Consider the following 23,746-nt stretch of genomic DNA (forward strand, 5'->3'; position numbering starts at 1 on the left):
ACATATATATATATATCACATATATATATATAATATATATATAATATTATATATTAAAAATATAACATCATAATATCATATTATTATTCTTATATATTAGGTATGGTATTATTAATGGTTGGTTGTGTTGGAACCTTCATATGGTGGAGTTAACAGTAGGCAGAGAGGTGGGCTCTCTGCTGCCTCACTGCTAGATTAGACAGGCCTTTACTTGCCCTTTCTTATGTCTTAGAGGGCCTTGCAGTCAAAACAGCTGACATCATCACAGAGGAAGCTGGGAAGATTTACCGCAAGGTGAGACTTAGGTTAGAAAAATGTGTTTTGATCCCCACAGGGCCAGAGGAAGGGCCTTTCCAAAAAGCATGCCAATCAAGGGTAGGTGATGGTTTGGGTTTGCAAGACCAAGCAGACGTCATGTAGAACTGGGCCGTGTGGTATAAGTGAGGGTTAATGTTGGTGGAAATAAGAATGATGTTGATATTGAATATAATGGACAATACACAGCTGTGATCTGGCCTAGCTTCAAAATATTTATGCGATATCAGGGCAAGAGAAGCACCGTCTATTCCTGTCCAGATGGTTTAAAGCTGGAGCGTCTTTATTTCATAAGACTATACTGCCATCCTGTGGTAATGCATGATTGCTGCAACATACACAAAAACTCCCAAAGCTGAAAGCGTCCGCACTCCGATGACGTCGGTCAGTTTTTGATAAACTTCACATAATGAATCTTTATTGAAACATCGTTGCTTTTTAAAACCATATAAGACAAAGACAACGAGTCTGAGCACACTGGAGAAAAGCAACACCCAGCATGGTGAGAGCGTAAAAGGTGTGTGTGTTTTTTTTTCTCTGTTAATCATCCTCCGCTGGAAATCGACGTCCTCTCGGCTCTCGTTGTTTCGTTAAGTGCATGTGGTTGACAGTTTTATGAAGGAGGGGCTTCGAATGTGCAGCAATGTCAACAGTTTGTTCTTCCTGGTCCCCGTTTGTGACATCAAAGCTCTCCGTGTGGACTCGCGGTTGCCTCAGATGCTTCCGACTCCTCGGCTGTATCTAACATAGGAAAACTTATAGAATTAATCACACTGCAGTCAGTGAAGCACACAAAGTAAACATGTTGCTTAAATAACATCCTCACATCCTAAATTACTACTGAAAACTTGTTAGAATGGGTATTGTGCTACCTCATGCCAACACTCATCCTCACCTGGCTGTTGTGTTTGCACACACTCCCCATCTTGCTCCTCGTAGCCTTCAAAGCAGATGCACGTGTAGCTGCCTTGATTGTTGACACACTCCTGGTGCTCTTTTGTGCACACTGGCTCTGACTGCGAACACTCATCCACATCTGGCAAAGATTTAAATAAATACATTTAAAAAAAAAAAAAGAAAATATCGAATATATAGATAAAATGTATAGAGAAGTTTTTCATGGGTGCAACCCAAAAATGCATTATCCTTACAAATGTGACATCAGTTAAGGGGAACTAAAACAGACTTTCCAAGGGTAGAATTAAGAGGTTCTGTCCATCCACAGCAGTCTGGAGCTCACAATATCTTTTTTTATTACAACAATTAAAGACACATAAAGGGAAGATGTAAATATGCAAATATAAAGTGATCTAAAGTTAAGCCTGCATCCTACTGTGATGAGAGACTCATGCTTACAGTATGCACATCAATGACATGTCATAGGGCGAGAGGCAGGGTCCACCCTGGACAGGTCGCCAGCATGGAAGCACTAAGAATTTACTTCCAAGAACTGCTTCTTTTGGCTTCATTTGTATTAAACTCAAAGTGGAGACTGAGACTTTAACGTAGTGTCAGAAATCTTTCAAATAGTGAAAAATACCTTTGCAGGTTCCCTCTGTGTCTTGGTACCCGCTGGCACAAGCCTGGCAGTTATCGGGACCGGCTCCAGTGCAACCGGAGCAAACTTTATCACAGGCTTTGAGGAACAAACATACCGAATAAAGTTAGATAGGTCTCACAAAACTGTCAGTAAATGGATAACAATCAGACATTGTAATACGAAACATCTAACAGCGATAAGTTAACTGGAAGCAAATTTCCACACTGCTCCAAAAGCTACTGTTTGGCATATGACCTCTTACCCTTGCAAGAGTAGGAACCTTCTGTGTTGAGGCAGTACTGATCTTCTTTGCATGGAACAGGGTCTTTGGAACACTCATTTACATCTGCAACACATCAGACAGAGCCATCAAACAGGCTGGCAACCACACAGCGCCATCTGCTGATCATTCTTTGTGTGCTTTACCACAGAGTGAAAACACAAAAAAAAATGTGAGTGTCTGCAGATTAGAGCGTAGAGTTACTGAATAAAGATCTCAGGGGCAAAACTGGATGTTAATGGTGGAGGTCAGAGGAGAATGACCAAATGGGAAAATTAAATTAAAACCTTGGCTGGAGATAAGTATCAACTTTCCCTGTCAAGCCAGGCGTTTTGATTCAGGCTCTGTGTGTACGTATGCTATACTGTATTCCCAAAAGTATATTCCCACAAAGATAGGAAATTAATTTTGATTGAGTGAATGCAAAATGAATCATACTATATAACTATTTAAAAATGGCAGTTTATAAAACTGTCACGTAGGTTTTCATTTTGACCGACCTGAGTTTTGTTTATAGGAAATGCTTCCTATATAACACTTAGAGGGACTGAACTAGCATTAAATCCACCTATTAATAATGATGAACTGATGCTCATCACAGTCAATAGGTAATGCTAAGTCTTCAGTAGTCACCACATGGGTGTGTTTGGGGCAGCCCATCAGTGCCAATATGAAATTGCGATCATATTCAGTATCAGTATTTTCCAAGGTTTTCTGAACATTGTGGATACTGAGGACTTATCATTTTACGACACCAAGTTATGACCCCAACATCTGAATGTTGCAGCAGAAATCGAGACTCGTCAGACCAGGAAACATCTTTCCAAACTCCTAGTTTCCAACTTCTGGTGAGCCGGTGAGAACTCAGATTCCTGTTCTTAGGTCACAGGGGTAGCACACGGTGTGGTTTTCTGCTGCTGTAGCCCACCTGCTTCAAACTTCAATGTGTTGTGCGTTCAGAAATGCTCTTATGCATATCTTGGTTATAACAAGCGGTTATTTGAGTTACTGTTGCCTTTCCACTCGCTCAAAGCAGTCTGGCCATTCTCTTCTGAACTTTGGCATTTTCATCAAGAGAACTGCAGCTCACTGGATATTTTCTATGTTTCAGACCGTTCTCTGTAAACCTCAAAGAGTTCTTATATGCATCATATATATGATATAGATCATTATATTTTAATTGTGTTCAAAAACATTTTTCTTCTGGCTTTATCTATTGTGGGTGCAGAATGAGGGTGAAAGCAAAAACGTTTGACTATTACACTGCCTCAAGATTCACCTGTGACCATTCAAAGAGCAGTTGGTGCCCGTCTCCAGGGGAACCTGATCAAATGGACATCAGTCACTCTCCTGACAGTGTCAAGGTCCCGTTTTGGTGGAGGCTTTGCTTACAGAAGGCAACTTTGTTTTGTAACCAAATGCCACAACACAATGTGTGACTATCAAATACAGCAAGAATCACCATGAAACTTTTGTAAACAGGTAAAATGTGACATTTCCATCCTGGAGAAGTTGAAACGCTTGGATCCAGACACTTCCAATGTTGTAAAGTGAGACGGCTTTTTCCTTTGACATTGAGCAATGTATATTCTTAAATTATGAACTCCTGGAATAAAACCTGTTTGACCAATCCCACTTGAGTTCTATGAGAATCATACGTGCTGCCTGCAAACCTGATAACATAATGGTTGTGGACCACTATCAGTGTCCCATCAAAGTCAAAGTTATGGACTTTGGCCTATCATGTCATGTGTCCGCAGTAGTTCCTCGTGTCTGTGCACAGGCTCTTTGGTACAGGCCACCAGAGGATATGCTTCAGATTCCATTTAATTATTGAAACGTGGTCTCTGGGCTAAATAGCTTTGGAGCGTGCTACGAGGCTGCTGCTTTACCCGGGTAATCCGGTTCATCATACACACTCAGGGCCAGCCACCAGGCTATCCTTGAGACTGTCCTTGAGAAAAAGAAGAAAGCTGCAGTGTTCACTGCTGAATATATTTAAAACAAAAGAATAATTTGAATATCAGACAGGACTCACCCACAAGAATCCCGACACTTAAAGCTTAAGTGTCTTGTTGACCTGATTGAAAATGAGAACAGGATGCCACAGTGATCAGCATTTGGTGAGCCTGATTAAACAAATGCTGGACTTGGATGCTAACCGGCGGATCGAACCCTTGGATGTTCTTGGGCATGCCTTCTTTGACCCCAGGAGGGGCGATGAGTGTGTGCATATCAGTGTATATGTATGTGTGTGCGAGACAGTGTCCTTCGCCCTGCTAGGCTAAGTAAACAGTCTTCCAGCCAACCCAGGTGGCCTTGCATGGAATGGGAAGGAACAGACTAAACACAGTCGTTATCAGGGTGTTTTAGTTCAGCTCCAGCCTTGCGACCGCAGCTGGCGCCGAAAGGGTATCCGCATGAAGTGATGGTGCTTTTTACTTTAGTGCGAACAGCTCATATGAATTTCAAAGCAGTTCTAACAGTCCAACACTGGTCTCTAAATCTCCCGTTGGAGAGCAGTTAGCTTCTCCATGATGTTATCAAACTTGCGCTCTGTGATGTTGTCATTCTTGTGCTCAACCAAACCTACTTATTATGGCGTACGCCCCCATAATTTGTGTACACAGCCAAAAGAGTGTGTGTGAGACACTGGAAAATGTACATAAAGGAACGAATCAAGCAGGGGTTGGCAGAGGTACGGGTGAAGGAGCGTCACCCTGCTTTAAAGTAGACATGAAACACCACGTTTTAGTTTTAGTCTCATTTTTCCACTGAGTTATGATTTTAAACTCTTAATTCTTAAATCCAGCCTAATAGACAGTGTTAAACCTATGACAGTTCTTTAAAGTAGGACTCCATGGTGTATAAATTGGCCTTTATACATGTAGCCTTTTAGTCCACTTTTAGCTTGACATGGCCATTAATCTCACTTCATAATATACCCCTCAGACTGCTTCAAGCCTTCAAGAAGGCAAGATTAACTCAAACAAACAACCAAGGTATGCAGAAGAGCATCTCTAAATAAACAGCAGAACAAACCTCGGAGAAGCAGAAGACCACACCGGGTATCAGCCAAGAACAGAAAACTGAGGCTAAATTGGACGAACCTGTGCTAGCATTCTGACTTGTGCTACTAGCGTCAAGTTTTAAAATGAACATAAATGTACTTAAAAATAACATTTTCAAGAATTTACGAGGTCTGGTACTGTTCTGAGTTTAAAATATAACTAACTGGTCCATTATTGGTTGATTTCGCAACAATTTGTGTAGTCAATAAATTGTTATGAAACAGCAAAAAGATCGGAGATTTGCACGTTTATCCAACCAGTGGTATAATAATCAAAGTTGGAACAATGATGGAACCCAAACAGCAAGAACAATAGCTCAGATGACCTCTTTATCAGAGTACTTTTGTTAAGAGAATGTCATGTAGCATGGAGAGCCAGTACAAGTTGTCTTACCTACACAAGTTTCCTGGTCGTCTTCCTCCCAGCCTTCCTTGCACTCGTCACAGTCCTGATTGGTTGCTCCAGTGCAGGTCTTGCAAGAGAAGTGACATTCTGCAAAAGTGAAGACCAAATTTCCATCAGTACGTTCATGTTGGTGATGAGTTTCTGGTGCAACAGCAGGTAACTTATTTAGTAGGGGTGGGGGAAAAAAATCGATACTGTGTAGTATCGTGATATTTTGTTTGCTAAAAATGTATCGATACAGGGACAGCAGAAATAGATATTTTGTTACAAAAAAAGTTTTTGTGGACTGGAACATGCTCTGACTTCAGAGCACGTTGATCAGCTCCTTTTTCTGAGCAAGAATCCTGACATTCCTTCACTGTCCAAATGTGTTTAACTTTTTTTTTGGCAGCAACATGACAGTTTACTTATTTTAATTTAAGACATTTTTATTTTAATTAAGTTTAAAACTTTATGTAAAATTATATTTTGTTTTAATTTACTTTCAAATTCTTCAGTTGCTGAAGGGGCTGCATAGTTTTCATAAATTGCATAGTTCAGAATAGCTATAATTGTACCAGATGGTTGCATTCAGTTAAGTTGGACTAGACTGTAATACAAACCGTTCAGTTTGTCAACAATAAAACTGACTGAAATCAGAGAAAGACTGAGAGTGAGACTTTGATATTAGATAAAATGAATACTGATAAAGTTTACCTTTATGTACAGAATCTGAATATCGCAAAATATTTTAAAAAATTGCAATAATATCGTATCATGCGTTAAGTGTTGTGATAATATCGTATCGTGGGATGTATGGTAATCCCCACCTCTATTATTTAGGTAAACTGAGTTTTTTATTATTTATTTTTTTACCTGTGCACAGAGAAAAGCTGTCGTTCCTCACTTCGTTGAAGTAGCCGTCGATGCAGTCTAGGCAGAACTCGCCCGTATAACCGTGGTGGCAGCTGCACTTCCCGTTTCCCCCACGGGTCCCGTCTCCATCGCACGCACCATTCCCGTGACAGGGTCGCTCAGAACCCCCCACACAGGCTTAAAAATGAAGACAGACAAATTATTTTTGTGCTTTTAAACCAAATTTTACAACTCGCTCTTGGGATCTCTCTTTTTCTGTGCACAGTAGCCTCTGCAGCTTTTTTTTTTTTTTAAAACAAACAAAAAAAACCAAAAACACTCAATGCCACTGTTTTTCTATACATAGTAATACAGAGACCACTGATGTTTGAACACTATGGTTCAGTAATGGTAATGTTTATGTCAAAAACTCTCACTAAATATAAAAGCATCTTTCTTTAAAGGTCCTGTGGCACAACCAATAGAAGATCGGTAATGTGTGAAATCAGAAATTTGTATTACATCCTTTTTCCTCATGTGTTGCACTTCTGTAGGTGGTTGCCAAGTAGTCGTTGTCCATGTTAATTTGGTTTGAAAGGAGGCTCAAATACGGCTGATAAGTTGCAAATATGGCCCCCCACTCTATACTGTCCCTGACTCCTCATCTCACATCTTAGTGAGCCTCATTTTAAAGTGATGTCAGTATAATAAGATGTGTGCCACAGATGCATCGTAAACTGTTTTGTTAAACTGCCTTTAAGATGTCAGGTGTAACATTGCTCATGACATAGCTCATGTTTAGGGCCACTTGCACACACACCGACATTTATTTCTGAGTGACAGTTGGGAGAAGACAGGAGGCGCAAATTAGAAATGGACTGTTTGCAAGTAGATGTTTTACAGATCTGACGACTTGGGACAGCATTGGAAAAATGCAAAAGTTGTATGACACAAGCAACCTGTTTTCATAATAACATTGGAAGCCCTAAAATTAAGATGAAACACGGGGGGGGGGGGGGGAAACTGTGGGAGCACTGGGGGGTGTATCTCACCATTGCAGTCAGGTCCAAATGTTCCCTTTGGACAGCACACTTTGATGGTCTCTATGCAGAACCACTTGTGCAGATCGGGATGTTTCGTTTTCCTGTGTTGCAGCAGGAAAACAAGGCAGGAAGAGACGAGGTTTAACAGCAGGTTAACAACGCAAACAACCCTGATCAGCATCTGCCAGCCTGCCTGACCATGTGTCCATCACTCATTAGGTCCCCTTTAAAATCCAACCACGTCATTTGCATCAACCCACCTCTTGAACCACCAAGTCTCGAAATGCTCCTCGTGCTCCTCAACCATGTGGTTGCACTCAAAGCTGCTGCTGTCGCACAGCCCCTCCACGATCTCCATCAGCCGAATCTCGCTGAGGTGGAAGGAAAGCAGCAGACGAGACAAGTGCACAAGTTAGTTTGAGATTGTAAACATACATCTCAAAATGTACAAGAAGATTTATATTTGCATGAAAAGAAAAGAAAACAACTTCATTTGATGGAAAGCAGGTCTGGTGAAAAGTAAACAGCTCAGATCACAGGACCTGTGGCAGGGTGACCTGTAGGCTGGGATCTTGGCTGTCTCACCTCGTCTCATATTTAGACAATTTCCTCTCCTCCCAGGCTGTGTTTCCTCCTCCAAAGTTCTGGTTTGCTGTTCTCTCGAAGCCCTGACATACAACGCAGACATTTTAATTATTGAGCCCAGAAATAAGAAGGACCCTGCACTGAGTAAAGGACACCCAGGCATCTTACATTAGACTGACGTATGTTCACGTCAACACAATGAAAAACAACACAAAGGAAGAAGGTCTGCAAACGCTCTGACCTTGTTGAAGTTCTCGGTGATTTGCCGGCAGGTGTTGCAGGCGCTTTTAAAATCCTTCTTGGCGTCAGTAACTTGACAAAGTAAGACAAGAGTTAAGCAAGACAAAAGGCGCAGCAGCCGCAGCTCTGGACCGGTGGACAGCATCTCAGCAGATCAATTCACACAATTTCATATCAGGAGACGAGGGCTCCAGCCACTAGCACGCAAGCTCTCCACTGATGTTAAAGTGCTGCAGCGGTCGGACACATCTATGCGAGGTGTTCCTGACATTAGATGAAAAATAGCGTTATCTATGCAAAGCGTGACAAAATGGTATTTACATGCCGGTTACATGGGGGAAAAAAAAACAAAAAAACCCTGAAGCGGTTCTAGTTTTCCGCGTCAGCGTCTTAATCGAATTGTGGCTTGTGGTGATTGGCTGTAACCGCCTGTCAATAAGATGGAAAACCAATCGTGAGTCGCCACGCGCGGGACAATAGAAAAAAACACAAAAAAAAACCCCATCCCCACGTGGAAAATTCAGGAAGCTCGCAGGTAAATTCAAAATAATTTTTTTTTCATTTTTTTAAAATTAGGTTTCAATAATATTTCTCAAAAGCCCTACTAATAAAAACCCCTCAACGTCTTAGCCAAAGTAAAAGTTGCATCGTTCACTTCCTGTGACTGCCGGAAGTGAAAACTAGCCTTTTCTCTTTTTTTTTCAGCTGTCATGGCTGAAAAGAGGACTGTTTTGGGGCTACCACTGTTGTTTTTATTAGCTTCCGTGGCTCTCTTGCATTTATTTATTTGCCCGTTCACTAAGGTTGAGGAGAGCTTCAACTTACAGGCGGCACACGACCTTCTGTATCACAGACTTGACTTTGACAAGGTAAGCATGCAGCCATTTGATGTGTTAATAAGCTAAGTGGCCACAGAAAGCACCCGTGGATGTAAATAAAACATTCGTAATATTCAATTTCCCTTTTTGTCATTTAAAAAATTAGAATATCATTCTTACGGCCCTAAAGATGTTTAATATAAGGTACATTATGAAAAAAAAATGTGACGGCTGCGGGTACAGTTTAAATCCTACTTTTGATGTAATGCTACGTCCCAAACATTCTGCTTGCTATTGATGCTTGCTATAAAAATCATACACACCAGTAGTTTGACAGCTATACTGCGGTGTGGACTGTTCCATCGTAAACCTAAAGCTACAAGAAAAAAAATAAATGTGGTCTTATCCTCACCCATTCACGTCACAATATTAGAAAAATACATTCATTCACAATAAAACAAGAGAACATAACAGGAGCTCTGTTGAAAAATGGGGAAAAATGTGACCAAAACTGAGGGACAGGGTGGCTGAACATAGGTATACTGTTCCTATTTAACCTGATTTATTGTAAGGCAAAACGCACTACACATAAGCACATCATGGGAGTAACTCGACCCTACTGGGAACTACGAGCTTTGATGCCAGGGTTGGGGATAAAATCAAAGCCTCAAACAAAGAGAGACCTATTGAATTTATGCCATGGAGGCCACCAATAACTGTGGTCCTAATGAGGACTAATATTAGGGTCACTAAATTTTGTAAATGACTAGACTTGACCTACAGTGTTGGCTTTCAGCATTAACATTGCTTTGCAGTTCTTTTCTGCCTTCATTGTAGTGCTCTGATATATCACTATCAAGATTTATAAGAAATTTAAAATTTAAAAAATCCAAAGAAGAGACTGGAGAATCACCTTTCGGAGTATTGATGTTGCATTGCATGTACACCAGAGGGCACTCTGAAGCTAGCCTGGCAAAACCTGTTTGAAATGCCACAAACTCAACAACCAGCTGATCTTGTTATGACAATAAAACATTTTTAAACAGAAATGTCTTATAACCTTCGTAAAGACTCATAAACAACTACACATAAACAGATTTCCCTGACATTTATTATGTTTTGTGTGTCTGAAAGAAAAACAATAAGTTGATATATCGTGATATATCGGAATTTTTAAATTACTCAATATCAGTATCTATTGGGCTTTATTCTGTTCTGTTGTGGCATCAATGCTTTTGTTCTATTTTATTGTTTATTACAATGTTGCTTATCACAATATATTACAACTTGATAACATGCAGGACTGTTGTGTTCCCTGTGGTGAGGGTGTCCTGAAAAATAATAAGTCAAGAGCACAGTAAGCAGTCCTGAAACTTAGGACTGGACTAGGACTTAGGAAACTTGGACCCCCCAAAAAGGAAAAACAAAAACGAACCCAATAGACAGCAAAAATATTTGCAGCAGTCTTTACAGCTTGTGATATTTTTAATTAGGTGTTCACTACAAGATGAACTACACTACATGGTACAGAGCTGTCAGTAGTATCCTTCCACAGATGACAGTAACTGTGAGAATGACTTAAAAATACATTGCAACACATCTCAAATTTGCATGAGAATGCCTGAATGTTGCTCAATTTTACTAGATAAATCTTCTCTGGGAAGATTAGACAAAGGTTTACCTTTATAAGAAGCATGCACTGTACAGTGTAGGGGGTGAAACAATGCTGTGAAGACATTGTAAAGCACGGTGGAGGGAGGATCATGGTTTGGCTTTTTATTTTTGTTTTTTTATGGTCTGAATATCTGGACATGCAGAGAGTAATACATTCAAAATTCAGTCAAAAACATTCACAGTAAAATACTGGGGCATCACTCCATGATTTGAAGCTTAGAAGAGTCAAGACAATGAAAAACCAACTATAGGATGATTAGAAAGAAGAAATCCATGTTTTAGAACAGCCAAGAGAGTCCTGACTTTAACATAACAGAGATGCTTTAGACAGTTTACTTGTTTGTTCTGATAAAAAGGGAGAAAAAAATCCATGACATCTGGGTAAATTCCAGGTCTTGCTTAGGGTCATGTGATTTGATTGAAAGCGAGAGATTAGATTGTTTTATCTACTCTTGTTTTTGAGCTCCTTTAAATCACTGTATAAGTGATTTAAAGGATTTTAAATCACTTATAAATCACATTTATACATTTTAAATCACTTTAAATCACAGTGATTTGTGGCTGTATAAGTCTTAGAAAGTACCTTTTTTTTTTTTTTTCTTTTCAGTATGACCATCATGAGTTTCCCGGTGTGGTGCCGCGGACTTTCCTTGGCCCCCTCTTCCTCTCCACGCTCTCCTCCCCTGTTGTTTTTCTGTCTTCCCTGCTGGATGCACCAAAGTTCTACACGCAGCTTATAGGTAGCGTACCATCTCACTTTTTGTTGTTTAGTATCCAAACCACTGAGATGTAAAGGTAATTAAAAGCTCTAAAGAGATGTTTAATGTGCTGTTCTTTCTGCACAGTCCGAGCTTCCCTGGGAGTGTGCGTCATCGGTGCACTGTGGCACATGCAGAGAGAAGCAAGGAGGCAGTTTGGCTCCACAGTTGCAGACCTTTTCTGCCTTATATGTGGATCTCAGTTTCATTTAATGTTCTACAGCACAAGGACACTGCCCAATGTATTCGCCCTGCCATTAGGTAACCCATCAGCTCTCATTTGAGTTCTAGTTTCTTTCTTTGTTATTTTTGGAACTTAAATAATCGAGCATTATAATGATGAGTAAAATTCTCGGCCCAGTTCTTATAGCATTCACATCATGGATGGCTCAGAGATATGGCCGGTTCATCTCCCTGTCTGCTTTGGTCATCATTGTGTTCCGGTCAGAGTTGTGCATCTTTATGGGCCTCATGTTACTGATGTCGCTCCTGAGCAGGAAGCTGGGGCTGCTGCAGCTGCTGAAATATACTGTTCCTGCTGGGATATTGTCATTAGGTTAGTGGTTCATCTATAATAAATACAGTGTATGTCTAACAATATTAAAAACGTGCTGATCACTGTTTGTGTTTGCTTTCCTTTGTCTCCTGCAGCTCTGACAGTGGCTGTTGATACCTTCTTCTGGAGGAAGCTCCTGTGGCCTGAAGGCCAGGTTTTGTGGTACAACACCATTCTCAACAAAAGTTCCAACTGGGGAATATCCTTTGATTTATTCCAGCACATCCTGCTTGCTTAGCTGTTTGATAGTTGGGAAACTATGGGGGGGAAATGACAACCACAAGAAAAACACAATGTATTAGAAAATGTGACATTTCACTTTATGGAAATAGTAGGAGAGGATAACTGTTAGAGTTAGGACTTTGTTGACTGTGGAAAAAATTACTTTCCTTGTTGGACTGAATATTTCAGTCATTTTATTTGTATTGCACAATTTCACAGCAACAGATTTCTTAGTTTATAACTGTTAATTTAATAAATGTTTTAGTTTCATGGTATCTTAAAAGCGTGTTGATGAACAGCATGTTGATGCCCTTTGTTAAAATATTCCTGTATGAGTCCAGTCTCCTTTAGCATTCTAGCTCAGTTAAAACTCAGGTAATTTTATGACATTGTTGTTGGTTTATTGTTGGTTGGTTATAGCAGTCCTTGACTATTCTCCCCAGTAAACCTCTCCATTTCTCTGGTACTTCTACTCTGCTGTACCTCGCGCCCTGGGCTGCACGCTGTTCTTTGTCCCCCTTGGCCTCCTTGACAGGCGAATGAGAGCACTGCTGCTGCCCACAGTGGGCTTCATTCTGCTCTACTCACTGTTGCCCCACAAAGAGCTGCGTTTCATCATATACACTTTACCCGTGCTCAGTTTGGTGGCTGCGCGTGGTTGTTCTTTCATGTAAGCTGAAACGTACGGCACCTGTCCTTATATTGAAAGAAGAGTGAATGATCCTAAAAAGTTTCCTTTCTCTTAAAATTGACATTGAAATTTGGAGAGCTGAAGCTGTTTGTCATGCTTTTTACTGTTTTGTTTGTTTGTTTTTTCCTCCTTCTATGTGATTTAGTTTGTGCAACTACCAGAAATCCTGGATATACAAACTGGGTTCTGCATTTGTGGTTGGCCAGCTGTTGGCAAACACGGCATACTCTGGTATTTGCCTCTATGTTTCTCACCACAACTACCCTGGAGGCAGAGGAATGCAGGAACTACACCGGCTGTTGCCAGCCTCAGCAGGTTGGAATCACATCAAGCTTTTTTTTTTTTTTCTTTCTGAAGGGAGCGCTCACAGTTACATATTTAAAAGTCTGTCAGAAATGCAGGAGATAAAGAATCGTGGTTTTCTAGTGAACTCTCATTGTTGCTGTCTTTCCTCAGATGTATTTGTTCACATTGACACCTACACTGCTGAGACTGGAGTTTCACGCTTCCTACAACTAAACAAAAACTGGAGGTTGGTGTTTTATTTTGATCTGAAATCTGTCCACCAATCTTTTTTTTTTTTTAATATACAGTTTTAAATTTTCTATTTTTTTGTGGGTGTTTTGAGTTAAGCTTAGAATTCAGAAAAAAATTTGGCCTCACTTCAGTTTTCAGTATCTGTATTGTCAGTTTTAGCTTTTTTCAAATATTATAACATGGGTAACATTTGGAAATGGGGAAATTGTTACAATCTCAGAATAGGTACTGCAGTACAAATACTTTGGAAAGGCAGGTCAGACATGCTGGACCTCAATAAACATGTCTGTGAAAGCCTTATGAAGCAGGTTACATCATCAAATGTGACCAAAGTGACAAAAATAAATACAGCTTTATTTATTTTAGCTTTTTAAGTAAACTTAAAATATTATTTTAAACATTTTTAACACTTTACTTCCCATTTTCAACAGATATGACAAACGTGAGGACTTGAGCCCCACGAGCCCAGCTATGCAGATGTACTCGCACCTATTGATGGAGGCTAATGCGACCAAGATAGAATTACTCCAGGACACCCATCAGCCTCTGACCTTCATAGAAGGTTACCGCAACATTGCCTTCAGTGTGTTTCACTTCCCTCCTGTCAGAGTGCACTTGGAGAGAAAAACTGTGCTGATGGAGAGAAAGGCCATCAAAACAGTGACTTAAACAAGTGTTGGATTTTTTTCTTTAAATTTGCTGACCACTACTGTGAAACCAGTGCTTTTACAGAATAATAAAAAGTATCTCTCCAGGTATCACATTTCCACTACAAAAGATTATCAGTGTTGCATTAACATAGTCATGAATCTAAATCTCATCTGCTCTCATGCAAGGAAACGAGCTACCACACGTTCTCTGTGAAATTATTTTGTCTTCTGAATAAATCTTTGTATTATTATTTTTTAGCTCAGAGGATAACAAAAAAAAAATAAAGTTCACTGAACACTGGAGATGCTTAAAATGAAGTGAAAACATTGAATTCTTGTACTCGTGTGCCTTAAGGCTCCACACTAAACACCAGCTTTTCGGTCTCATTGATAAGAGCAAGACTATGATATTGTGTAAGGAAAACCTTTATTTACAAATGACTAAAATTTGCATGTTTCCAGTCTCAATGCTAAAACATTTATGAAATTAGGTTCAGAAGTCATTTAATATAAAAATGTACAGTACATTGTTTTACTCAATAATAAACCCATAATTTAAACCCCTGGACATAAACTTAAATTGTGCTTGAGAGACAAATTGTATATTCCAAACAAACCCCATTATTCAGAAAATACAGCAATATTATACATGATCTCATTAAAAACATATCAGCAAGTTAAAAAAAAAACGAAAAAAAAAAACTAATTCTAAATGACAGTACCATGAGCCACAAATTCACAATGGAAATTAAATAATATAAACTTAAAATATCTTTCAGTCACAGCATTTATTTATTTTTTGGGGGCCATGTTTTCATTCAGAAAACAACTCTTATCTTTAATCATAATATTAAAAAAAAGCATCCTGACGTGATCTGCGCAATTTCAACAATATTTACAGCGTTTTTGACCTGAAGTAGTTTTGGATAAGGCACAAGGAGAGAGTAGACAAAGGAAAAACATTGATTTAGAAGCAAACACATTATCACCAACCCCTACAGCTAGAAAAACCCTCCCTCCCTGATACACTTCTGAGACTTTTCATCACAACAGCTCCAAAGTGTTTTAACAGTAGTACAGAGAATACAATAAAGCCTCGATCTGGCCTTTGCATTGAAAATCAGTGTATTCAATGATATTTTACATTTTGCCCGACAGAACCCCACCCCCCATTTCACAGCTATGCAACTTGGTCCTTAAATAAAGGGTTTTCAAGTTAATGCTCAACAAAATAATTATGATCAGTACTGAAAATAAATCAAGGGGAGGTTGACCTTAAGGAACAGCAGACCCTCCATGTTTTCTAGCAAAGGCCTGGGCTGATTCAGGGCACAGTTGACACTAGCTGTGCTGAACAGTGTCTCTGCTGGGACGATGCTCGGAGGGCAACCCACGTAGCGGGCGGCTACTTTGGCAAGATCAGGCCATAGGAACTTTTTCAGGTTCCAGTAGTCAAGGGGGTCACAGCTTTGATCAAGTATGTCTTCCTCAAGATACTCCAGCACTGCCAGCTCTGAGGACTTTGGCTTCTCCTCGTTTTTTATCTTTTGCCTGATGTCAGCCATCAAGGACCAGAGGTTGTCCTTGTTTGAATTTGCGGTGCTGGATGAAACGTTGGCCTCATTGCAGCCGTTGTGCAGCAGAGGCTTGACTGCAACTGAGGTAGAACAGGACATGTCCAGCTCCCGGATCAGGTCTTGTTTACATCTTTCAGCTTCTTCCTCTGTGAACAATGACGTTTTGTATCGTGGGTCCAGCATGGTTGCCCAGATGTATTGAGGGTCGTGAAGAGTTGCAGACATCCTGCTCACCATCGCTTCCTTTAGAGACTTGAGCATGTTGTCTATTCCCACGGTCTCGTCAAACAGCAAGTCTATTTTTCTGTTGAGAATATGAATGAGTGGTATCACTTGTCCCAGAGTGGCAGTGCGGTTGCTCATCTCCCTGCAGGCAACTTCAAAAGGTTTCAGTGCATTGCAGACTGACAACATTACTTCCCACTGATCGCAGCTGATCATTTCCCTGAAATTGCACTCGATCGACATCTCGTCGATGGCTTTCTTTTGCTCAACCAGTCGCTCCAGCATGAAAAAGGAGGTCATCCATTTGGAAGGGACGTCCTGAATGAGCTGGTTCTCTGGCAGCTGATGGACCCTCTGGAGCTCAGCCAGCTTCTCCTTGGCCTTTGCTGAGCGGTGCACACGCTCACAGATCTTTCGTGCAATACTCAGAAGGTTCTGAACCATTCGCTGGCTCTTTATGGCTTCACTAACAATGAGGTCGATGGTGTGTCCAAAACACTGCATGGTGAAGTGACCGTGGTCCTCCAAAGTGTTTTTGATGGTGGTGTTGTCTGTTACAGTGAACCCCTTTTTCAGCCCTGATGAGTTGATCCAAGAATCCCACAGATACTCGAGCTGCTTTGGGATGTCATGCATATCGTGATCAGAGTCTATTTGTGAGACACTTAGGAGAGCAGAACAGTGAAAGTCTTGACCTTGGGGTCTGACACTTGACTCGTACGTCGCCCAGTGGGCGGTAAGGGTTAGGTATTCCCTTGTCTGGCTACTGACCCAAATACTAGTTGTGAAGTGGACAACACCACCTTCAGCTTCTTTCAGGTGGGTCAACACAACCTCCTTCACCCTTTCGTACATATCTGGTATGGCAGTGCTGGTAAAGTAAGAAGAGGGTGGTAGAGAATACTGAGGCTGGAGGTACTCTAGCAGTCGATTCAGTCCAGCATTCTCCACCATAGCTGATGGCTGAAGATCCAGTGCGAGCATTTCTGCAATAAGTTTGGTGATTTTTTTGGCAACCGGGTGGTGTTCATCAAATCTCTCACGATTCTGTTCCGTTTCATAAACAGAAGTGTCCATGAGCTCTTGTTTAACATGAATTTCAGCAGACGGCACATCACCTGAGATAGTATTGTTACTTTCAAGAACATGTCCGTGAAACCTCTGCATGTGCCTGAAAAGGCAGCTTGTGCCGAGGTTTGTAGTCTTTTTGCCTCTGCTAATTGTGCGGCTACAGTGCAAACAAACCACCTTTGTAGGGTCAGCAGGCGAAATGGAAAAATGATTCCACAGTTTTGACGTCTTTTTACTGAAAACAGGCATGGTTTGTGTTTTTTTCTCACTAAGGGGATTCTCAGTTTCTTTGGCTGAAACTGGATCTGTTGCAGTGAGATTGGTGTAGGGATGAGGGGAAGATTCCTTATCATCTGTGCTTTTTTGGTTTTTGAGGACATCTGGGTGACGTCTCATTAGATGTCTCATTAAGCAGCTTGTACCAAAATCGCCCCGTTTCCCCCGACTGATGACACACGGACAGTAACGGCACAGTGCTTTTAACTGGTCAACAGGTGACACTATGAAATGGTGCCACACTTCTGATTTAACCCGTTTCATGATCTTTTTGTTTTGCTGAAAAACTGAATGATCCTGATTGAGGCTGGGGCCTTCAGAGAGGTCACATGGTGATGAAGTCAGGGGTGTGTCCTCCCCATGAGTTTTGAAGGAGAGGTTTAGTGTGGTCTCCTGCCCTGAGAGATGCATCACCTCATCAGATTCTTCCTTTATATCCATGCTTTCCTCCATGCTTTGGGGTAGTTCATCTGATATGGTTTCTGGTGATGATGGAAGAAGGGGTGATTCTTTTTTGAGTTCCAGTGGATCCTGTAGTTGAGTGCGGGACAGCAGCGAGGGCGGGTTAGTATAGGGTGGCGGAATGTGATTTCCCTGTCCATTCTCCTCAATTACAACCTCTTTGTGGGCTCTCCACATATGCCGGATAAGACAGCTTGTCCCCAGATCCTTTCCATTTTTACCCCTACTGAATTCATTCATGCAATGAATGCATACTGCTTTGGAATTATCAGCAGGCGACAGGTAGAAATGTTTCCATACAGCTGACCTGCGACGGGAGCTAGAGCTTTTTGGGGTCCCTGGAAGGCGCTCAGGCCCTCCATCTGACATGTCTTCGGCATTGTTTTCATTGGAATGTGAGGATGGGAGGGTGCTGCAAACAGCGTCGGCATTGGCATACGGTTCTAGTTTTGGTTCGACTTTGGGTAACACTTCTTTGGATGACAGGTCTGAATTTTCAGCTGAGGAGGTGGACGGTGAAGTGTTTTTTGAGGCAGAGCTAACAATGCTATTTGTCAAGTCTCCGTTTTTTGGTGAGTTTGGGGAGGGAGGTATCAAAGATGAGGCAAGAGGGCTAGTCAGATTATTTGAGGATGCGTCGGCTCCGTCTTGCAAAAGCACAGTGGGGTGAGCCCTTCGTACGTGCCTCATTAAACAACTCGTGCTGAGGTCTTTTTCGTTCTTACCCCGACTGAACTCTTTCATGCAGTATAAACAGATTGCTTTGGTACTGTCTCGTGGTGATATGCAGAAATGATTCCATGCTGGAGATTTTTTCCGTGGGTTGGTCTGACTCCTCATAGATGACAAAAGACTCTGAGTGACAGCGTCCATGGCGACATCATAAAGGGTGCTTGTGTATCCACTTAGTAAATTGCTATAGTCATCGCCATCTTTAGTTACAAAAGGGCCAACTGAGCTGCCAAAGGGTAGTCTGTCATCATCCTGGGTTTCTTCCTCCATTCCATTAGCATCCTGGATCTCCCCTTTGCCATGTTCACTCAATTCGCTGCCATTTTCATACTTTTCACTCTCTCCATTTCCCTCGGTGTCAATGTTTAGGCATTTGTCTGAAAGAGTGGGAGAAGCTGCAGCACTCTTATTTGCCGTGTCTGTCTCAAACAGTCCGTCACCCTGAGAAGAAAAGTTGAAACAAGGAAGAGAGTCTTTATCCAGTGTTATTGAGGAGCAAGCAGGTGACTTTGCATCAGCAGTTTCACGGGGGCTAATGCTGTAGGATTTGAACACATAGCCATCCTGCCCTTCAATTTTCAGGCAGGTCCCCTTTGCCTCTCTTTTTCTGCGTTCTATGGAGCCATTAGGTTCACTGACCATTTCCTCGCCCATATGTGAGACCTCTTCCTCCCCATCCATGGCAGCAGCCCAAGCGTTTCTGTAGAATAGTCAGGTCTGCGGTGTCAAATGCAATCGCTTTTTTCAACTGTGGTCATCGATACAGCAGCTCTCAAGCAGGTGTTGGGATGTGGGTGTTGCCGTCCAGGACACAGAGCATGTGCTCGTCCCTCTCCATTTATGACTGGAGTAGCTCCACTCCTCCCTACAAGACCTAGAGAAAGATAGGGAGCGAGAGAAAATAGATCAGATAAGGGTATTCTAAAAATAAACACAACTCCAAAAACCAGTAACACAACATGTTGTGCCATAAACAGCAGATTGTACTTTCATTTAGCCACACACAGCCACAAGAAAGTATAGAGATTGAAAAACAAAAGCACTTAAGTAAAATCAGGTTTCATTAAACGCACAATTTACAAGAAGGACTGCTAATTGATTTGACTCTGCAAGCACAGTTTTAGTAAACATAGAAATTTTGATTTTGTAAGGGGTAAACCATTCTGTCGGAATAGACAGACGGGTTGAGGCTTAGTCTTGCAGTATTCAGGTGCAGCTTGCACTTTTAAGGATCATTGTGATGCTCAAGTATTGCGTCATAGCTTTTAAATGCACTTGGCTACCTAGGAAATTCATGAGCAGAGCACTGCTCAAAGTGTATTCCGTTGAATTGCTGCTTCATGCGATCATTGTTCCAAGTTGCAAAATCCTGTACTTCCACAGCGCAAGACTTGATAAAAATCTTTTGATACATGTAATGATTTGAACAGTTTCCTCATCGTCGCCCCGTATCTGGCTTATACGGGGCGGTCATGGCTCAAGAGTTGGCAGTTAGTCTTGTAATCGGAAGGTTGCCGGTTTGAGCCCCGGCTCGGACGGTCTCAGTCGATGTGTCCTTGAGCAAGACACTTCACCCGTTGCCTACTGGTGGTGGTCAGAGGGCCCGGTGGCGCCAGTGTCCGGCAGCCTCACCTCTGTCAGTGCGCCCCAGGGCGGCTGTGGCTACAATGTAGCTTGCCATCACCAGTGTGTAAATGTAGTGTAAAGCGCTTTGGGGTCCTTAGGGACTAAGTAAAGCGCTATACAAATATAGGCCATTTACCATTTGTCTGATTGTATTAAGTAACATATCACATTTATGTACCACTAAAAATATGCTGCACAACAGCCAAGCTGTTTAAAACTTTACTCAAGTACATTCTTGAGTATGTAGATTGAATTGTATTGAAATCCTTGAGCAGTTTATGAGCAAAAACAAACCTGTACAACTGCAAGCAAAACACTTTTGAGAGTACTAACCTACAATGTAATAACCTTTTTTGGTATAAAAGTATGATAATCTGATATAATACAATTTTATATACCCAGGTGCAACAAGCAAGTGAAAAAGTAAAGGAAAAACATAACAAAAATTCTTATTATCGTCTTGTCCAATATGTGCTGCCATTTGGTGTTTTCATAACAGTAGCTTTCTATCACATCAGCACAAAATCTCCCTCGACTGTTATATTCTGTTACTAGGAAAGCCATAGCATAGGATTCATTCATACTTTCAATATTCAAATCATTCCTGTGAGCCTCTTGAGCCTTATTGGTGGAGGCATTTTCATTCTGAAAGGTGTTAAAAAAATATAATTCAACCTAACTGCAGACACATAATAGGCCATGGGGTCAGGTCTAATGTGGTCCATTAGGAATGACAAATTAATGTTATGCCTCTGTTCCATAATTTGGCAGTAATATTTACTGCCATATTTACAATAACATATAATAACATAGTGCCTCTATGTGCCAGCTAACTGAGAGAATGCTGTGTAAACCAAATAAAAGAAACTAGGGTCAGTGTTGAAGCAATTTTTCCTTAACTACAAAACTCACTCAGTGTTAACACCCAAATGTGTGCAACTAAAAAAATACATCAGCTCTGGGAACATTAGCTTAAGTACTCGCTCAAATGTAAATCTGGTTATTTTAAATATGAGCTTTCTAATACAAAGTAAAACAAACAAAAAAAAGAGAAAAATATATCTAAAATTCAAATTTAGATTAGACATAAATCACACATTAAAATGTGTCCAAAAACAACCAACTTTAAAACGAAATACTAGTACGAGATGGGGCTTTTAAATGTAACCAAGTAATTTTCTACGTGAGCAGTGGCAAACCAGTTTTCCGGGTTTGGCTAAAGCGCTAGTCAGGAAGATGCGAGAGGACAGCAGAAATAGCCAACGCTAACTAGCCTGCATCTTCTCTTAGCAGAGAACTTGTGAATAGGTATTTACACACCGGCGTTCGACTCGACCCCTAACGAACAAAAAGTCACACTTACCATTAAACTTGCACCACCAATATATGCCAATACGTTCTATAATAAACATTACTGGCAGTTACGCTACATTATCAGCAAACACCACGGTGGCTATCCTGGTGCTAACTGTCTTAGCCGCAAGGCTAATAACAGACAAAAAACCACGCAGACACAACACTTGTGTGGCGTGGATTTGTATCACAAAAAATAACAGCATTTACAACTATCTTATTAGCCTTGCATTACCCCGAGGAACACGTTCAGCACATTTCGGACCACACCATGACTGCTAGCTGGTTAGCTGCCAGCTAGGCCACACACAGGACACACTAGCTAACCTGGCGAGGCAGAACCCAGCCGTGGCGACACACGAACCACACGGGATCCGAATCAGACCTAGACTCACCGCGACGTCCTCACCACATTCAGCCCCTTTCACACACACATACGAGTTCAGTATACTTACTGTTGAGTACGACGACTTGTTCACTGGGTTTCGGTTCCTAAACGGTTAAATATGACACATTTGATTGATCCGGAGGGGGGTTCACTTTTGTTGCTTTTGTCTCCTGGTTTGCTAGCAGTTCGCGTTCGGCCGAAGCAGCTCCACACAGCGACGGACGGAAGGAACAGGTTTTAATGATGTCACCGGGCACTGGGTCTCCAGTATGGCGAAGGGGGTAATAGATTTTAGTATTAAATTGCATAAAACGGTGTTTTACTTTGACTTTTCACTAATTATAAACAGAAATGTTTAACTAGTCCGTTCTAATGATAGATTCAATTACTTCATTTGCATATTCAGTTAACTTGTCGACCCGTTTACACCACCTAATAACCTATTTTCACAGAAATTAAAATAATTAGATTTTTTTTAGAAATTTACGCATGCTGCCGGTGTAACAGGACCAAAAACTAACACATCCATTTGTTATTGCGAAATAATAAATCAGTTAATAAATAACTTTTCGCGTGTGTTGCGTTCACGGTCTGGAGTGCCACGTTGGGGTCCAAAAAAAGTAAATGCAAAATATTTTAATCAATGCAAATTATAACTGCGCTAAACCGAGGGGGGTTCTTGCCCTTAAAAAAGACGTCTGGGCCCAGCGGACCGGTCACTGGGGTGTGGCATGTTCTGCTTGTGTCCTCCAACCTGTCCTCTATTACTACAAGAGCAAATAATAACGCCAGAGCATGACACTCTGAAAGTCGTCTTATCCGCTGCTCTTATGACTTGATAGCCACGGCCCCCAGAGTCAAAACAGACATGTCTCAGCGTTCCTTACATAGCGCTACTGTCCGTATTCGCGCTTTGTTAGGTTTGCAGCTTTGTCTTTGCAATGCTAGTATGGTTATTACAAAAGGCAACGCACTGATTGTGTGACAGATGGGCTTTTGTGTGAAATCTACGACTCACCACAGACATGACCTCCAGCGTCACACGTAGACCGGTGCGTACGGGTGGGAGTTGTCTGCTGAAACGCATTGTTGTGTTGGGGGATGATCCGTTCGTGCGGCTGCTGCTCTTACTGCTATTTGCCTCTGCTCGACTGTGGCTAACGAGTGACTCTAGCCAGTAAATGGCCCACACAGCAAATACTTGTGTGCTTTGTGTAGAGTTTAATATCGAAACTTCAAGGTACAAAGCGGCCTCTTCCTCTTTTATTAGCAACTGAAAAGAGCCCCGTATCGCCCGTTGGATGAGAACATTGTGCCCGGAATTAGCGCCACTTAGTAGGCCGTATTGCCATTGCTTTGTAGGACTGCTGGCTAGTGCTCGTGAATTTGAGGTATGTGCTGGGTTTTATTTGCTATGCTGTGGTCGGTGCGTTGGCGAAAAGGGGACATGCTGTGCAAATGCAAAAAGAAAAAAATATGTATAGGCTTAACTAGCTATAGTGCGGCCTTTTAAGGGCTACTGTTTTTTTTTTGTTTTTGTTTTTTACGCGATTCGCTCCGTTTAGCAGACGGTTAGCTCCGTCTGCTAGTTAGCTGGCTAGCTAATGTTATTGTTAGCACCTTGGCCACTTTGGCTGCGAGTCCTTGATGAAAAGGCGTTATATCTCTGCAGCAAATGGGCAAGTGCTAACTGCTGCGCTCCCATATTGCCCGTGTAACCGCCTCCCTCCCCCATTTAAATGCATGGGCTCATTGACAAAATTGTAACGTAAAAACTGGCTGCTATGTTCTAATTCACAACAGCTATTCTGTGTTTT

The 23,746-nt window shown here is 41.4% G+C and overlaps 4 protein-coding genes across 9 annotated transcripts in view; 2 read left to right on the top strand and 2 right to left on the bottom strand.

The window, feature by feature from the left end:
* Window positions 1-704: 704 nt before the first annotated feature.
* creld2 (cysteine-rich with EGF-like domains 2) lies at window positions 705-8,695 on the bottom strand. The gene is made up of 10 exons (XM_005915680.3): window positions 8,315-8,695; window positions 8,074-8,156; window positions 7,749-7,859; window positions 7,498-7,589; window positions 6,467-6,643; window positions 5,600-5,698; window positions 2,118-2,201; window positions 1,856-1,951; window positions 1,211-1,351; window positions 705-1,056 (listed from the first exon to the last, which is right to left on the bottom strand). The coding sequence occupies exons 1-10, from the start codon at window positions 8,456-8,458 to the stop codon at window positions 998-1,000; spliced, it is 1,086 nt and encodes a 361-aa protein (XP_005915742.1). The 5' UTR covers window positions 8,459-8,695; the 3' UTR covers window positions 705-997.
* Window positions 8,696-8,979: 284 nt separating this feature from the next.
* Window positions 8,980-14,908, top strand: alg12 (ALG12 alpha-1,6-mannosyltransferase). The gene is made up of 9 exons (XM_014329718.2): window positions 8,980-9,182; window positions 11,413-11,545; window positions 11,651-11,824; window positions 11,925-12,119; window positions 12,215-12,318; window positions 12,788-13,011; window positions 13,178-13,347; window positions 13,489-13,564; window positions 14,001-14,908. The coding sequence occupies exons 1-9, from the start codon at window positions 9,024-9,026 to the stop codon at window positions 14,236-14,238; spliced, it is 1,473 nt and encodes a 490-aa protein (XP_014185204.1). The 5' UTR covers window positions 8,980-9,023; the 3' UTR covers window positions 14,239-14,908.
* Window positions 14,909-15,029: 121 nt separating this feature from the next.
* zbed4 (zinc finger, BED-type containing 4) lies at window positions 15,030-23,052 on the bottom strand. Of its 3 annotated transcripts, XM_005915693.3 has the most exons (3): window positions 21,997-22,138; window positions 19,202-19,436; window positions 15,030-19,003 (listed from the first exon to the last, which is right to left on the bottom strand). In XM_005915693.3, exons 2-3 carry the CDS (start codon window positions 19,241-19,243, stop codon window positions 15,461-15,463), a joined length of 3,585 nt encoding a protein of 1,194 aa, XP_005915755.1. In that variant the 5' UTR covers window positions 19,244-19,436; window positions 21,997-22,138; the 3' UTR covers window positions 15,030-15,460. The 3 variants fall into 3 exon arrangements, with proteins under 3 accessions (XP_005915755.1, XP_005915754.1, XP_005915750.1); XM_005915692.3 differs by lacking the exon at window positions 21,997-22,138 and adding an exon at window positions 22,948-23,052 and having other exon boundaries at window positions 15,030-19,436; XM_005915688.3 differs by having other exon boundaries at window positions 15,030-19,436.
* The window catches only part of brd1a (bromodomain containing 1a), a 16,362-nt gene continuing 14,731 nt past the window's right edge, over window positions 22,116-23,746 (top strand). For 2 of the 4 annotated variants that reach the window (XM_005915681.3, XM_005915686.2), the window contains exon 1: window positions 23,181-23,320. The gene's annotated coding sequence lies outside the window, so the exon portion shown is untranslated. Of the gene's footprint in view, window positions 22,211-22,846; window positions 22,982-23,180; window positions 23,321-23,746 lie in introns of those variants that run through there. The other 2 variants (XM_014329705.2, XM_005915684.3) reach the window with 2 other exon arrangements.

Source organism: Haplochromis burtoni, unplaced genomic scaffold (assembly GCF_018398535.1).
Source record: "Haplochromis burtoni strain Fernald_Lab_line unplaced genomic scaffold, NCSU_Asbu1 Contig_14, whole genome shotgun sequence".
Lineage (NCBI taxonomy): Eukaryota > Metazoa > Chordata > Actinopteri > Cichliformes > Cichlidae > Haplochromis > Haplochromis burtoni.

What these genes read in the sequence shown, in the direction of transcription:
- creld2 (XM_005915680.3), bottom strand. Translation starts at nt 8,458, where the DNA reads ATGCTGTCCACCGGTCCAGAGCTGCGGCTGCTGCGCCTTTTGTCTTGC. An exon ending in TCACCGAGAACTTCAACAAG is followed by an intron (nt 8,157 to 8,314) that starts GTCAGAGCGTTT and finishes GTTGTATGTCAG; the next exon opens with GGCTTCGAGAGAACAGCAAA. An exon ending in CAGCTTTTCTCTGTGCACAG is followed by an intron (nt 5,699 to 6,466) that starts GTAAAAAAATAA and finishes TCACTTTTGCAG; the next exon opens with AATGTCACTTCTCTTGCAAG.
- alg12 (XM_014329718.2), top strand. Translation starts at nt 9,024, where the DNA reads ATGGCTGAAAAGAGGACTGTTTTGGGGCTACCACTGTTGTTTTTATTA. An exon ending in TGCTGGGATATTGTCATTAG is followed by an intron (nt 12,120 to 12,214) that starts GTTAGTGGTTCA and finishes TGTCTCCTGCAG; the next exon opens with CTCTGACAGTGGCTGTTGAT. An exon ending in GCGCGTGGTTGTTCTTTCAT is followed by an intron (nt 13,012 to 13,177) that starts GTAAGCTGAAAC and finishes TATGTGATTTAG; the next exon opens with TTTGTGCAACTACCAGAAAT.
- zbed4 (XM_005915692.3), bottom strand. Translation starts at nt 19,243, where the DNA reads ATGGATGGGGAGGAAGAGGTCTCACATATGGGCGAGGAAATGGTCAGT.